Source organism: Galleria mellonella, unplaced genomic scaffold, assembly GCF_026898425.1.
Source record: "Galleria mellonella isolate WM207_F2 unplaced genomic scaffold, CSIRO_AGI_GalMel_v1 utg537, whole genome shotgun sequence".
In the NCBI taxonomy this organism is placed as follows: domain Eukaryota; kingdom Metazoa; phylum Arthropoda; class Insecta; order Lepidoptera; family Pyralidae; genus Galleria; species Galleria mellonella.
In genome coordinates, this window is record NW_026442112.1 from 839,503 (window position 1) to 857,584 (window position 18,082).

The 18,082-nt window shown below is 33.3% G+C and overlaps 1 protein-coding gene across 1 annotated transcript; it reads right to left on the reverse strand.

Moving 5' to 3' along the window:
* Nucleotides 1-9,299: 9,299 nt before the first annotated feature.
* On the reverse strand, nucleotides 9,300-17,863 carry LOC113520009 (zinc finger protein 567-like). The gene is made up of 8 exons (XM_031906978.2): nucleotides 17,610-17,863; nucleotides 15,580-15,708; nucleotides 14,597-15,002; nucleotides 14,404-14,505; nucleotides 13,217-13,349; nucleotides 12,728-12,961; nucleotides 11,728-11,836; nucleotides 9,300-10,016 (listed from the first exon to the last, which is right to left on the reverse strand). The coding sequence occupies exons 1-8, from the start codon at nucleotides 17,739-17,741 to the stop codon at nucleotides 9,507-9,509; spliced, it is 1,755 nt and encodes a 584-aa protein (XP_031762838.2). The 5' UTR covers nucleotides 17,742-17,863; the 3' UTR covers nucleotides 9,300-9,506.
* Between the last annotated feature and the right edge of the window lie 219 nt (nucleotides 17,864-18,082).

Here is an 18,082-nt window from a genome sequence, read left to right on the forward strand (position 1 = left end):
TTAAATTTATCTACGAGTAGATAATTAATTGGCACAGCTGTTACATATCGGATAACTGTTTATTTATGAACGCCATAAAATACCTGTCGCTAGCCTAGTTAATATTTTCCTTGCAAACAATAAAAGGAAAATGTTTACAAATATCCTTCTGTTCGCTGTTTACAAATTCTATCGATTCTCATAACTGTGAGAAACTGCTAACACATCAGAGAAATTCGATAATAGCCTTTATTGGAGCTAGCGAGCCTTTACAAATACCTATCCGGGAAAAAAAAACAATAATTTCGTTATTATTGTTCTTTATCTAGCAACATCTAAAAAAAGCTAAGGACCACCAGCCCCATTGCTAGCAATATACCCTGTCAGATCGAGCTCCACGTGGTCCTCCCTGAAAACCAGTGTGTTGAATTCCAAGGAAATTCATCACAATTGGCTAACTGACCTGCTTTTAAACCTCACCTTTTATCATCCCTCACTGGCGCCCTGCCGCAGTAAAGTGCCGCAGTAGCAGGGGAAGTAATATTCTATTATCACCCATTAAAAAAATAGTTTTGTACTCAGTTATGGTAGATATTTTGTAAGTTCTTGATACTGTGACTAGTCTACAATACATAAATGTTACCTCTAGTTTTACAGTTACATATTCGTAAGCTATCGTGACCGTTTACCACCAGATTGACAGCAGTATACTGCAAAAATTGGATTTAAAAACTCTTCCCAAGTTAATATAAGTAGATACTTAAATAATCCATAGTAATACTGAAAAATATGAAAGTTTTAATACCAGTTGATGTTTTAAGAGTGTTACTAATGAAGTATATCAACTTGTAACAACAATTTTTAAAAATAACAATTTTCAAGTTTTTTAATTATTTAAAGTGTTCTGCCTTCGAACTAAAACATTAATCATAGACTGTGTATAAACCTACCACTAAAAACTTTGCATCTACTTCATATTTGACTTTGGAATTTTTCAAATATTTTTTTACAATCCAAATCCAAATTTGTTAATCCCAGCTTAATAAGTATATTATTTCACAATTTTGTTTTTCTAAATTGACAGATAATTACGACGTTCGTTTTGACCGCTCTTAATATCTCAACCAGTAGTCATGAAATTATATATAAGCACATAAATAGGACATAGGCTACTTTTTATCCCTTTCAACATATATCCCGGTCCCGCAAACAATGTTGTGTATAAAACTAGTTAAAAAATACATAATCTTTATTCAATAAACCTCTTAAATTTGGCAAGAAAGACAAGCATACACATAAAATGACCTACTTTCATACAAATTTAATTCGAACTCAATTATTCTTGCATATCGACCTATCTGTATAAATAACTACCACATCCCACATACCCATAACTATTATATACAATATGCGAACCTATTATTATTTAACATCAGGGACACGTCCCGTTGTTCGGTCTTTGAGTTTGAGTGGCCGGAAGCCGAAGGCTTTATACCGCTTAAAGGGTAGAGTTACAAGTCCTAGCTGAGCAAGTATAAGATATAGCATCTTTTAGCTTACGCATATCAAACAGATGTATATTTGCATAATTTTAGAAATATTAAAATGGGACAATGAGTAGGTATGTACTTTATTTAGTAAATAAAAGGATTTAGTTTATACAAACAATTTCTGTCTTTATAAAAAGTCATAATAATACTCATAATAATCGGCAACCGAGATGTTCAGTGCTTGAAATAATTTCTTCATTTACATTTCCTCTTGAAAGGTAAAATCAACCTACTAAAATTATAGTAGAATTATGAGAAATGTGTCGTATCTATGACGTTTTTAATCGAATTTAATCTTTTTTTATCATCACAACAGTATACCAAATTAATACGTGGCTTACCTTTTGCCGTGTGGTCCCGGCATATAAGGCCACCCCTTTTTTTCCCGTGTGTGTCGTAAGAACGCACTAAACGAGGGCGAGAGTTGAGCAGCATCGTCCCATTTAAAACATCTTTAAAGCAAAACCCCCCAAGGGTGCGGCTTATATTCAGCAGTACACAATTAAAATCTGATATGATGAAGCTATGAGACTGTTCTACTTATACTTCTGTATACAGTTACTTCGAATATAATATATATATATATATATATATATATATATATATATATATATATATATATATATATATATATATATATATATATATATATATATATATATATATATATATATATATATATATATATATATATCTTATATCTACAACATTTTTATTGGTTATATTTGTGTAGCTTCAACCATAGCATTTGATATCCGAACGCCCATCTAGAACACAATAACCGCCAACCCTATTCCATTGAATTGTTATGTTCTCAGACGTTCTCGTTTTCCACCGCCCGGTCGATACGGTAATGATTCCTTATTCTACTGTAGTCCTCCCCAAATGTGATATAAAAATCTGGGGCCAGTGAGTAAAATAAACTCTTTTGTCTGTTTTATACTTACTCCGAATTTTAAGGACTATTAGGAACGCTCCCTGATAAGACCGAACGTTTATTTAAAAAACCAAATGTTCTTGAAACGAAGAGCAATTTTCTTTATTGGACTTTATTTTATAGCTAGTTACCCATATGTATATCTATCTACTTATATTACATTAAAAACAGTTCTAAAAATTTACTGGAAGAGCCTGCTATATAAGTTCATCTTTTGTATCAATAATTTTTTAAATAATGTGGTCAATAATATATTACAAATGACGTAATTTTTAAAAATTATTGTTTTAGCATATAGTGATGTGATTAAAAAAAGCACTTCATATTATTTTTTCTTAAATATTTATTTATTTATATTTTATTGTACATACTAGTAATACATAAAAAATATGACAAAGGTAAGAATATGTACCAAAACAAGCATAACTCTAAAAGAGTTTTCTTCCAGCAAAACCAAAGTAGAAAAAAGTATCAATGTTTAAATATTTCCCATGATCAAACATTGTATAATTGCAATTTTATTAATTTGTAAATAAAATAACATACGAAGCACAATCTCTCTCCGGAAGAAACGTCATAGAAGCAACGTATACAGTCACTGAACCATCCTCGTGGTGCGATATCCCAAAAGAGAAAATAGAATAAAAGAAAGATGTTCTTCAGAGCACTCCCCAAGCTGTAGAAGACACCAAAGGTGGCTACCCCTCTACGTAATTGTTTAAGTTTTGATATTAAAAACAATCTTTTGAATACCAAAAAGGTTTACTCTCATTTTAATCGCATTGTAATTTTATGATAATTAAAGTGCAGTTTTTCTTTGCGAAACAAATTGTTTGTTGATATGCTGAATCAAAAACTATGTAAATACACAATTCCATGTTAAAAATCCAAATATTTACAATGTACGAACGAAATATCTCGTCTGTTGAATATGTAAATAGATAGTAGGTACGTGTTTTTACCACATTTTGCAATGGGTAAAAACGAAATAACAACACCTGACTCCTCAGAATAATACCGGAGTCCTCAGGAATGGCAACGCATGGGGGGTATCCAGAGCGATGCGGTATACTCTGTTATGTCCATGGTACTGCTCATGTCTATAGGAGACGGTTACCACTTTCCATCAGGTGGGCCGTCAGCTTGTTTGCCATTATAAGTTGTATAAAAAAAATAAAGACAACGCTTGCGCTATTGACACACACTGGCAGATCATCAGCGAGGGATGAACAACAAAGAGTGAAGCAGGTTAGTTACCCATCGCAACCATCCAAGAGGAACCGCATGAAAGTCAATCTGATAAGGCAAAATGCTACCAATGGGATAGTTAGACCCATCACTAACAAGGAAGAGATAGCCTATTCTGTGACGTGTAGATCCCGGCATAGAATAGGCCACCCCTTCCTTTACCGTAGGTGTCGTAAGAGGCGACTAGAGGAGCTTATTATATGTAGAGGGATAGGCAGCAGCGTCTTTCTTAAAATATCACCAAAAGCCAGACTGCTGTTGCCAACCCACCTGCCAAACGTGACAACTACAGGCAAAACCCCTCTTATGGATGAGGCCTTTGTTCAGTAATGGGTAGTTAATGACTGATATAATAGAAATAATCATAATTAACTCAAAAATTAAAATTTTGTACTATCAAATAAGTAAGCACTATCAATGTAGTATTATACCAAAAACAAATACCTTTAAATACATTTCATTATAATTAGAAAAGTTGCAAAATAAACAATATCCAAAATACTCTACGATGATAACATTTCCCAGAAACTTTAACAAACCCCTCTTATGGGGGGACACTATATTCAACAATGTACTATGACTATACCCTGTAGTCGCTTTTCTGCAAGCAAAATAGACACCTATGATTTTTTTAAATGGATTAAAAGTTAAATGAAACACTTACGGCACTAGGTATATAAGTACACGAACGTCTTCATAGATTATATGGTTCAGAGAACAAAGAAAGGAATGGCGAGAAGGCAATATCCGAAACCGCCGCAGGTTGCCCCGAGGCGAGTTTCGGAACATTAACTACTCTCTTAACTTTGAAAATAACTGTCCAAAATATTGATTGTACCTACTTTGTTTGAAATGTATAATAAAAGTTATGATCAAGAATATAATCTCTGATAGGGTGTCTACCCTATCTAGTTAGAGGTATTTTTCGGCTGTTGCCGTTGTAACACAACTCGACGTGCCCATGTTTCGCCGAGCACATTAGTTTGCGCCGTGACAGAGGACCAATATCGCCATCTTTTAATAATCAAATTAATTCAATAGACCGCCATCTTTTGGATTAATTTGATTTGTTATCAACATTATTTACCAGTCCCCCGGAGGCATTAAATACTATGCTCAATGACCTCAATAGTGTTTCTCAACAGGTAGGTCTTAAGATGAACATAGACAAAACTAAAATCATGTCTAACGTTCATGTCACACCTATATCGGTTACAATTGAGAACACTACGCTAGAAGTTATTGACGAGTATATATACCTAGAACATCTTGTCCAACTAGGTAAGTCCAACTTCGAACGAGAGGTCAATCGAAGAATCCAAGTTAGGTAACATTCGGTAAACAATGCCACATCTTTTCCTCTAAAATACCTAAAACTTTGAAGACGAAGGTCTTTAACCAATGCGATGATGACTTATAAAACTGAAACATGGTTGCCTGTATGCAAAACTTTAAATTACTCAGCGGGCTATGGAGAAACAACGTTCAGTTTCTTTGCGTGATAGAATCCGAAACGAGGATATCCGCAAAAGAACCAAAGTAACCGAAGGATAAGCACCCTGAAGTGACAATATGCTGGTCACATAGCTCGAAGAACCGACAACCGATGGGGAAAAACCCCGTACGGGCAAACGCAGTGTAGGACGACCTCTCACTACATCGAGTGACGACCTCAAATGTCTCGCAAAGAGTCAGTGGATGCAAGTAGCTCAGGACCGTTCCTTATGTCAGTCCCACATAGGGAGGCCTATGTTCAACAGTGGACAGAAAACGGCTGAGATGATGATGGGATTTCATCGCCGAAGAGTTTATTAGAGACCTTGAAAATGGATAGTGTACTTTTCTGTTTATAATAAATCTAGGTATTTATTATGTTTCTAATTAACTTATAATACTACGACTACCTATACAATAGGAAAACAAAAGTCAACTCATTACGCTAAATATACTTACCAATTGAGAAAGTCATAGGTTCTCATTTTGCCAGTACTTTTTGTGGCTATATTACCAATAACGTCGCCAATACTGATTTCCACAATTATTTTGCAATCAATATTATTTCCGTGTTGATACCAAGTATTTTAATTCCGTGACGACTGCCAAGTTTCCTTTCAAAACTGCCAGTTTTCTTTTTTTGTAACGTAAAAAAAATTAATTAAAGCCAAACCACGGTGTCGCATTCAAAATTAGAATATTTTCAATTTATTGTGTCTATAAAACATCTCTGTGTTGATATTTTGGCATTGTTGTTTTTTATTTTATTTTTTTGTGACACAATATATATACTTGTTATTCTGATTCACGTAGTAAAGTCGCAGTATTGAATCTCTTTATATTCCATAGGTACATCACTTTAATCAAGAATAACGATATGAAGTCAGTACAACAACCTATGCTTATTGATGCGTGAAACATCATATTGGGTTGAACAGGAATGGGGGTTTCCGCTTGACATATAATTTGAAATCCTTCGTATCGTGTTCACAAGCTCACGTCACGAGGTGCGGGGTCCTGTCAAGACGCACTAATTCATTATGCTAACGAGACGCGCTGCCTCCGACGGTGATGGATTAGCCTCTCACATAAATGTGGGCTTCCCAGTAAAAAATGGGCCTATAAAAGGCAGATGTCTGATGGACAACGAACAGCGAGTTAGATAATCAAGTATCACGACTAGATTGTATGCAGGAAATGTAAGAAGATAACGATGTAGATTTTTTAAATGTATGAGAATGCAATGATTGCCTCGACTACATAATCAGTATACTAGTGGGACACCAGTGAGAGACAATAGATGAGGATGAAGCGGGTTAGTAAGTTAACTTATGAATACCACAAGAAGTAACCGTGATGATTTCCAAAGGGAACTGCGTGGAATTCGAACTGACAGAATATAATAGGGCTGCTAGACCCCATTACTATTAATTCCTTATTTTCGACCTCGATTGAGGTTAGAATTTAAGAAGGGAATCATGGTGAAACAATGTACTCTGTTATGTCCATGTACTGTTCATGTCTATAGGCGACGGTTACCGCTTTCCATCAGGTGAACCGTCGACTTATTTGCTAATACTATGTTGCATAAACAAGACATTAGTGGTGTAGGTAAGGTACAAAAACTAGATTCGAAAACTTCGACCTTGATTTTGACTACACTGGAACCGATAGTATAAATAAACACACTATTTCTTACGTGTAATATTATACTGGAAGGATGGAAAATAGCTGTGAAATTAAAGGGTAGGGGGCTATAACACTTTAGTCCTCTGGAATGAATGTCAACACATGAAGATGGGCATTACACCGAATCATTACATATTAATCATACAAATTCATGTTTATAGACAAGGTTTGTCACTTTCCATCAGGCAAACCGTCGCTTATATGCCATAGTTCCATTCAAATAATTTATGATTAAAAAAACGTATTCAAATTCTTTCAAAAAAAAAAATTGTGGCAGAACCAGTTATTTAGATTTGAAAACTAAACAACTGAACCGATTTTGATTAAATTTTTCGACCAATTTGTAAGTATATGCTTTCAAATAAAAAAAAAGAATTTTCTAAATCGATTTATAACTGACACTCATGTATAACAAACAAAAACAACCGAATCGAGATCCACCTTTTTAAAGACGATTGAAAAATGTATCCATTTACCTAAATAGAAAGTAGTCTATTCGCAAACGAAGTCATGGATAAAGAATAGTCTACGAATATTATTAAAGATCATCTCATCTTTTTTTTTATCTTTATCCGAGATACAAACATGAAATAAGTTGTTTTATCGAGCAATAATATCATCGTACGCAGTTCGCTTCCTCTTCGATAGTAAGTCAGGTCAATATCACGCTATGCAAAACTTCGGAGCGTTCTTACCATAATGTATTAGGTTATTGAAATTTTCCAAGCCCACGGAGCGCGCCAGACCCGGCCCCCACACAGCAGCGTCTCGAAAATGGCTCTTAAAAATATGCATAGCCCTCGCCTCTAGATGTTTATTAAAAACGACCCCGGAATTGATTAGGGCTTACCAACTTGATGAAAGTTAATAGAACAGAATAGTTATAGTAGTATAAAATAGCTGTTCAGTACTTGAGTATTTTTTTATAACATAGGGGGCAAACAAGCATACGGCTCACCTGATGGTAAAAGTACGGGTGTTTACGATAATAGAAGAATATTGACCGACTATTACCAGCTTGGTCAAGTGGTTTAGTTTTATATGAGGTATTTTAGTATATTATGCCTAGTTCTCGTAGTAAACAGCTTAGTAAAATAATAATTATAAAATTTAAACTATATGAAAGAAATGTCAGTTCTCAGAAGTACGATATGGTTTTGACCATAGACGTCACAGTATACACTTTTAATTACCAATTTTCCAAGGGACTTCCAAGGGACAAGGGACAGCATTGGTTCCTCAAAAACAGGAGCAAAGAGGTTTTTTTAGAGTCGGCAATACGAGCGTAATGTCCCTGGTATTGCAGGCATTCATAAGCTACAGTAACCGCTTACCATTAAGTGGGCCTTATGCTTATTTGCCACCTGTGGTATAAAAAAAAAACATTCGTTAATTAACATTAATAATATATACGTTTATAATAAAAACGCAAACAATTTTTTAATTTTCTATCGCCTGTAAATATCGTATATTTTTTATATATTGTTTAGTGAAAACTTTTGTGTAGATTTACAAGTGTTTTTGTAATAATAGATATTAAATATTAATTCAACAGAAAGAGTTAATTTAATAAGGAGTTTAATTTATTAATAAATATTATATTATTAATTTATATAAGAGTTAAGTTAATAGAAGTTGTTATTTCATATTAAATATTTTACACCCATTTACCTACGTAGATATCCTGTAATAAACAAATTGGAGATAAAAACCTTCAATTAAATTCACAAATAAATTATAGCAAGCTGACAGGATTACGGGAACGTCAATTTATCATACTCATGAAAGAATAAAAACTAATTATTGAACAATCTGTACTAGATTGTTCCTTAATTTCACCAATATTACATTTATTTTTCTAACTTTCTTAATACCTCATTACATATTATTGCTTTAAAAAAATATAATAATAAAAAGCCCATATTTTTGTAATCTTATTTGATATTTAATCCAATACTATATTATTTATAATTTAATTAATTAAGGTACATTTATAATAATAATAATAAAACATATTTATTGATACAGATATGACGTCGAGAATTCGCTGAAAAATAATCGCTGATGAAAAACGATTTTACTTTTGAGAATAAAGGTCATGACACGTTATACAAGCATTGTTCCAATAAAAAAGTTTAATATGACGTGACCTTTACACTCAACCCTCTTATTTATAAATACTAAAACCTGGTACAAACCTATTTCAAATACTATATTATATCAAATATTATTAGTGTATTCATTGTCTTTCAAATTGAGAGTTTAGCACAGAAATAGGACAAAACAATAACTAAAACAATTTAATGTTTTTGGGACTCGAGTATTTTATTTAATATAATTTTATCTATTTTTACAACAACAATTTATTCTATTGCCCTTTAGATACGCAGTATTTTCTATACACTAATCAGAGATTTCATAAAATAATAATTTTAAATAATAAAACCTTTTCCATATTTCATTTCTTCTTAAGCTGAATTCCTAATTCGAATGAGTGATAAAACATGTTAAAATAAAATAGATTTATATAGTAAAGGGAGGTATCAGATTTTTTTATGAATAATAAATATTTTACTTACCTACGCTGTATAAGCCACGAATATGTCCAACTATTTTACCTTATTGTCTACTACCTCGCTACTTTCTCTTTTCTCATCAGACGAATCCACTTCGATATTGTGGTGCGTCTTACAGTGCACTCTCATAACCTTTTTGCAATGATAACTTTTCTCGCAATATGGACATTTGTGCCTTCGAATCCCAGTGTGTACACTCTCGTGAACTCTCCTCTGTGTAGTAGTTGTAAAACACTTAGAGCAATGCGAACATTTGTACGGCAAGTTGCCCATATGTCGCCTTAGATGCACTGTAAGTTGACACTTCGCTTTGAATCTCTTTCCGCACAGTTCGCAAGGGAACGGTCGCTCCCCAGTGTGCCAAAACATATGGCTCTTCAAATACCACGTAGACGAGAAACATTTAGAGCAAACTTCGCATTTGAAAGGCTTGTCGCCGCCAAGCAACTTCATATGGCTTTCCAAGCTGAACTTGTGTTTGAATGTTTTGTTACAATGGGTACATTTTATTGGATTCGTAACGTGCGCGCTGGCCATGTGATGCTAAAAATAATATTAATGTTTTTAAAAAATCTTTGCTTTTATACTAGATGTGTTCATGATTTTTTATATCCGTCTTTATTCAATGTCTAAATATCGTAAATATCATAACGATTAATTGAGTAGAAGGATAAGCAAGCTGAAGTGGCAATGGGCTAGTCACATAGCTCGAAGAATTGGCAACCAATGGAGAAAGGATCTTAAATAACGACCCTTTACAAGCAATCGCAGTATAGGACAAATAGATCCAAATAGATGGAGTTAACCGTACCTTGTGTCAGTCTATGGAATAGGTTTATGTTTAACAGTCGACAGATAACAGCTGAAATGATGATGATGATGAATTGAGCAGATAAGACGTTATAGAATTGATAACTTTATCTAATACCATACTACTCGGAGGGAATGGAATTATTAATAACCAGGATAAGTGGTCAAATTTAACAATATGTCAAATCGTCTTTGGCTATGCAATCCCTCGTGAAAACTATTGTGGTTTATTTTTTTTTTATCACACAGAGGCAATTGACCATGTGGCTCGCCTGTTGGAAAGTGACTATCGCCGCCCATGAGCACCTACAACACCAAAAGAGCTGCTGGACCTATAAAAAATATTATTGTCTATTTTTGAAGATTACAACGTCGAAAATTAATTACTGGCGTATTCATTACGACGAACTAACTAAGCTCATATTGTACTCACCTAACATCGTTCACCAGCATATACCTATAGTGTAGGCTAAATTACCATTCTATTTTTATTAGTCAATAAAACCTACTGTTAAATTAATACATACGAGGTTTGTCCGGAAAGTACGTATAAAAGTTTTTTAAAAATTTTATTTTACAATTATTCAGGTAAATCAATTTTATCCCCTTCAAAGTACTCCCCCTGTGACATAATGCACTTGTGCCAACGCCGTTTCCACTGTGAGAAGGCTCCTTGAAAGTCCTCTGGTTGTAGGTTTCTCAGCTGCCCCGTCGTAGCTTTTTTTATCTCATTTATGTCCCCCAAATGCCGCCCCCGAAGTACCAATTTGGTTTTTGGGAACAAGAAGAAGTCACACGGGGCCAAATCCGGCGAATAGGGGGTGTTCGGTCACCGTAATGGAATTTTTACTCAAAAACTCACGGACAACAAGAGAGGTGTGGGCAGGGGCATTGTCGTGGTGAAGAATCCAACGCCCCTCTCGCGCCAATTCTGGACGAACTCGTGCCACACGAGCTTTGAGGCGTCTGAGCACATCGACGTAGAATTTTCCATCAACTGTCTGGCCTGGAGGGACGAATTCTTGATGGACAATCCCCCGAACATCGAACTCTTTCTCGGCCCTCTCTGAATCTTTTTAGCCACTTGTGGACGGTTGGTTCCTTCACAGCATCATCCCCATAAACTGTTCAAAACTCGGCAAAAATTTCACGGCCATTCTTGCCGAGTTTCGAGAGAAACTTGATTACGACGCGCTGCTCTTCAACGGAAGCGGGCTCCATGCCGACGGGGTTTCGTTAAGAGGTAACTTCACAGATGGCGTGACAAGCCAATCGCACCGCACGGCGGTCAGACCAGAACTGAAGCATTGTTAGGGACATAAGGAAGGGGTCCTGCGCTTACCTGGCCTCCCCACTCCTCTTTCTCGCATTCCAGAACACTTTTATACGAACTTTCCGGACAGACCTCGTATATGCACGTGTAGAACACATTTAGGTAACTTACTTTAAGTCCTCTCAGCTGTTTGAATCTTTTGCCACAAGTGTCGCATATAAATGTTCTAATATTGAAGTGACTAGCCAGATGTATCTTTATTTCGTGCCGAAACAGGCATCTGAAACATATTAGAATGCTTAAACGCATAACGCATCTGATGACCAGTCAGGGACAAAGTACAAAACTGGACTTTTATGAAAACTCAGAAATAAACATGATAAATTTTGAAAAAAAAAAACTGTTCCATTTATAACGTCCTTATGGATCTACTATAGTCGAAAAAATCTTAGTATTCGACTCAAATTTCTTGGTTATCAATAATAAAATGTTGCGTTTTACTGAGTGATCTAAATCGTTAGCGTTCGTTTTAAAGGCAATTTTCCACGAATGAATTGACATGCGGCTCGTGTCGGTAAGTAGGTATGGAATGATTAAGTGCTTTTACCGGTTCCTCTGAAAATTGTTTAGGTTTCATTAAGCCTCAGACAAGCTAATGATCTATTTCAAACTGCAGTTATTAAATTTGAATTTCATATATTACCCTTTTACATTTGTGTGTGGTCCCGGCATAGAATGGGTCACCCCTTCCATTCACATAGGTTTCATAAGAGATGGTTAAGGGAATTTAAATGTTGAAAATGGGCAGCAGAGTCCCTCTTAAAACATCACCAAAGCCTAACTACGGTTGCCCCGCCACCAACCCACCTACCAAGCGTGGCAACTACTGACAAAGCTCTCCTTATGGACGAGGTCTATGTTCAGCAGTAGATAGTTAATGGCTGTTGGTTAATGGCTAATGATGATGATGATGAAATTAATGTAGGAATGTAAATATTTAAATTAAGGAAAAATTATTTATAATTATTTTTCTCTAACTGCATTGGATTGGCTGGAAGAAATCTCTTTTAGAGATAAGCCCACCTTTGCTAACAAGTTACTAAACTAATCGCTGTATCTTTTTTTTCAAGTGCAATAAAGAATATATAAAACTATGATCCAGTTCACTCACTCTTTGCCACAATGATCACAGATGTATTTGTTCGTCTCCTCTTTATGCAAACGTTCGTGGTTTCGCCACAACTTGTAAACTCTAAATATTTTATTACAAACGGTGCACATGCCGCCATTTTTCTTCAAATGCGCCGACCTATAATGAAACTGCAGAGGCAGAGGAGCCGGCGATCTCCGACCACACACGTGGCAACTATAAATTGTTTTAAATTCCTTTGGGTGGTGGCTAAATCTGAAATTAAATTATTTGTAGTAACAAACCACGATTTAGAGGACGCTAGCCGGACAAATGCCAGAAATGGCAAAGTAAACTGTGAGTTAAAATGCCCATTCATTATAAAGCGCATGTAATATTTACTTTTGCCCGGAACAAATCCGATTCACTTCGAACTAAAAGCGTTTGTTTAAAAGCTATGCAACCACTTATTTAAATTTAAAAAAATAAACGATAAGCTTTTATGAAACCAATGAAAACGATAAAACATACCTGTGAGTCACCATGTCAGCAAAATCTCTGCCCTTGAACTCGCACATTTTACAGCTCAAATCATTAAGCGATCTGTGCTCTTCTATATGTTTACTTATAAGATCAGATTCAGATGATGTCATATCACATATGCCTACAAAAACAAGAAATGAACGACAACAATAAGAATTGCATGTTACCAAGGCATTAAAACGCAATCGAATTCAAATCTTTTGCACGTTTCACAGAGGATGCCGATTGACTGACTGACTGACCCATATATCAACACACAGTCGAAACCGATGAAATTTAGAATCTTGAAATTTTGCGAACAAGTTATTTTTATAGAGTAGGTGGACAATACGAAAGAAATATTGAAATTTCAACTCTTTAAGAGAGTAAAACGAGGGTTTACAGTTTGTATATTGAATTTTGTCAGTCTAGGAGTTAAACACGAGAAATATTAGATCTTGGTTCAAAACAAATATTAACATTGTTTATTGGCTTTTAAAGAATTTACTCCTAAAGAGTGAAATAGGGGATAAAAGTTTATATGGGAGTACTAATTGAAGCTAAAAGTGTGAAACTTTAATTTTAGACATCTGATTAGAAATAAATAAAATACTTTTCATCGTTTTTGAAAATTACACCCTCATACAGAAAAGCGAATTGCGCGAAAAACCGAATACCACACGCTAACGAAGCCGCGAACAATTGCTAGTCTTTAAGATACTGTCATTATAGCCGTAGTTTCATGCAGTTCGTAAATATGTAATTTTTAAATCTCCTTTTTTTTATTCAACTTAAAACAGTAAACAATCTAACGGCCCACCTGATGGAAAGTGGTAATCGTCGCCTATAGACATGAGCAGTACCATGGAAATAACAGAGTATACTGTTTCGCCCATGAAACCCCCCATGCGTATCCATTCCTGAGGACTCAGATGTTATTCCTCTGTACCCTGTAAATTCACGCCATATCCCACCCTTCAAACTGAAACACAGCCATGCAAACACAACTGCTTTACGGTTGAAACACGAATGGGACAGAGGTACTGAAGCAACCGACTTTTGTACAAAGTCTCCCTCCTGTTATGGACGCTTAGAATTAATGTTAGACACTCATGGATTAATCACACATAACTATGCTTTATACCAAAATCTAGTATCTAATAACCTTATTACATCGAAAATACTTCTAAACTTACCACAATAAAAAATTGGACAAATAGGTAGGTCATTGTCAGGTATTTTTTTCTTTGGCTTACAAGTCCCTTTCTGAGTGTGTTTGAAAAAGCTTTGTTTATGCTCTAAAATAAAAAATATTTATATAAGATCAAAGCCTTTTTATAATAAATCTTTAATTTTAGAAATATTAGTTATAAAAAAAGAATATCTTACTATATATTTTTTTACACACTTCACATTGCAATGTGTTGTTAAAATTTCTTTTTAATTTTTTTTCTGTATTATTTTTCTTACTTACTACCTTTAATTTTTCTACTTTAACTTTATTATGAATATTAACATCATCATTGTCATTCTTAGTTTCAACTGTATCAAAGTGATTGTCATCTTCATTTTTAGTGCTAACTGCATCAAAATGATCATCATTATAAATAGTTTCAGAATCATTTTCATTCTTCACTTGAATTGAAACAAAGTTATTTTCAATAAAATTTCCTTGATCTTTGACTTCAGGCAAATCAGTACTTGGAACTTCATAGAACTCATCCTTTTCTTTTTTTAATCGATTCTTAATTATTTCAAGTTTAACTTCAATTTTCATTGCAGACTTTTTACATTTCTATAGAAAAGAACATTTTATTTAAATTGAACATTTAAAATAAAATTTTATGTTGCTATTGATCTAATAAACTACCAAAAGGCGTCACAGAGAATAATTAAATAAATAATTTACATTTATCATATACTTATTTAAAAGAAACAGTCTTGTCAATACAATTTTTAATACATTCACAGATATTGACCATTAATAAACTAGACATACCTTTAATTTGATACTAAACTAAATAGATTATATAATAGTAATATTATTTACCTGCTTCAATTTTAAAACATAAAATTACTAACTTGTGCAATAACACATTCACTCCACTTGTTCAAATATTTGTATTTTTTTTTCAAATCAACTCGAATAACTAACAAACTAGCAATCAATCTAAAGTGGTAACCATAGATTATAGACCTTAATATCATATTTAACTTTATAACAATGTGGAAAATATAATTTTATGCATAAAATACAATTCCATTTTTACAATAATAAATATTTTTTCCAATTTTATATACAATGGCCTTTCTCCATAAGAATAAAAGGACTTAGGCATCAGTTGTAAAAACTTGTAAAGTTTAAAACTTACCGATTTTTCAGACATAAGAGATTTCCATAGGCGATGAGATTTTAAACATTTTCTTTTGAATTTTGCAAATTTCTTCATATTATTTGCACAATGAGAACATAATCTCCGTGACCTGTCATTATCATTTATCTAAAAATAATATAAAATTTGAATGCAGCTTCTTTATTTATCTCATACATTCCTTCTAACATGCAACCTATCCACAGACTAAATATAAGCTATTGTTCTAATAATAATTCATTGTTCATTAACCATAATTATTAGTTACAATTTTTTTAGGTTTCTGTAAAAAAGGTACAAAGAAATACCCTTATTCGGTTTTAATTTGAGATTATACAGTGTGTGTAACTTTTTATGAGAATATAATAAGATCCCACAATATTCCTTCCCTTTACAATAGTACTAGACCCAGGAGTTAGCTTTCATATTATTTTATTTAATACCAATTTATGGTACACCTGTAGATGGGTACCTAAAATCTAAATGTACAAGTTTAGACACACTGTAAGATTACATTTATTTTATATATGTTCACTGATAAGGATAAAATGTAGCCTGTATCCTTTTCTATCTTTTATAGTATAAGTATGCCAAATTTTATAGAGATTGGTTAGGTTGTTAAGATTAAGAGACAACAAACAATCTCACTTTCACATTTATAAAATTATTAACTCTTTCAATAATTATATTGTCATAGTTTTCCTTATTGCATATCATTCTGTAGATCTTTTAACACATGGGATTTCTTTAAATGTAAACAAGAGTATAATAATCACTCAATAATTCCTATAGTCACACATATAACAGACCAAATAAGAGAATCAATGCAAAAATTAGATTCTAATTTACATTACCTATAGTCGATATAATGAATATGAAAATAAGTTTATAGATAAATAACACCTACAGGCTTATACTGACTGTTTTTATATAATAATACAATATATTTTATATAACTTTTTATATCTTTTGAAACACAAACTTGAGATAGTGTATTCTTGTCAATAATTATTAATGTGAAAGTTTGTAATGATAAATGTTAGGTATACAAAAGTAGGTCATATCCAAACTTAGAACATAGAATGCTTTATGTAATAAAATTGCAGTACAAATGATTTGTCACAGCATTATTTCCCTTTGTGGGATAGCTAGAAAAAGGTTCCCTCATTGACAAACAATATATATTCCAATAATTTTTCAATAAGATATAATCCAAATACTTAGTAATGAATTTAAACTAAGGTAATTTTCTTATTTTTATATTTGGGTAATTTGTTGTGAGTTGGAAATTACTGTTAATTAAATCATATAACTAAGTAAATTTTAAATAGGTAAAAAAAATTCCTTTAAAATTGTTTAACAGCTTAATGCACACCTCTGTGATATATACGGGCAACATTTACCGGCAGAATTGTGCAGCTCCGTGAACGTCACTGTAATTTTATATGTCTCAAAATATTACAGCTCCTTATGGGTCATGGTTAATATAGAAATATAATTTTCCAAATATTTTAAGTCCATATCTGTCACATTGGATGGTAGATTATTGCTATTCTCGGAATTTGCATTTGCTTTTCTAAGACTAGAGCTAGATGTTTATGACTCACATTATCATTCTAAAAGTTACCTTTTTCATGTGTGGATGTGTTTACACAATTAAAATATTAATAAAAAAAACTGCATAAGATAGTTAAAATAAGCATAAATAATATTATTATTTGCAAAAAAAATTTTTTTTTTGTATACCTAAAATGATTTAAAAAATATGCATTAAGGGGTTAATTACAACTCATCATATCAGCCGTCTGTCTACTGCTGAACATAGACCTCTTTGCTTTAGCTTCGATGTTACTTTAAGAGGGACGCTAATGCCTATCCCTCGTCAATTAAATTTTTTTAGTCGCCACTAGTTGATGTAGTAACATCCACGGGAAAAGAAGGGGTAGCCCATTCTATAACGGGACCGTACGGTAATTTAAGATTTTAAATAAAATAAATATGAAATAAAATAATAAATCTATATAACTCACTGGTATTCCAAAGCAATATTCATACATTCGCAACCAGGCACTGCCTGCCTCCAAAGATATATTGTCAGGACATTCTGTATTAAGACACACACGACACGCACGTATTTGAATGTTATCCATTGCACTAGACATTATAAATTAAACCTTTAAATTACACAATTAATTTTATATGTTTTCATTGTTAAACTAATTAAGAATTACATAAACAATACAATCAACGAAATCAAATAACAAACAAACAATATGTCAAATTGCTAAACTGTCAAATCAGGCAGTCCTTCTCGATCAAAACACCCGTTATAACGTCCAGATATGGCGCTCTCTCTATCACTCTTTGTAAATTTGCTATAACTCTCTCTTTGGCGGTGTTTGTTTCCTTGGTCTGTGTAGACTTTTTTATTTTGTAGGATTATAATATTACGTTTCATTTTACGTATTATGAACAGGAACCAGTTTTATTTTATTTTAATATC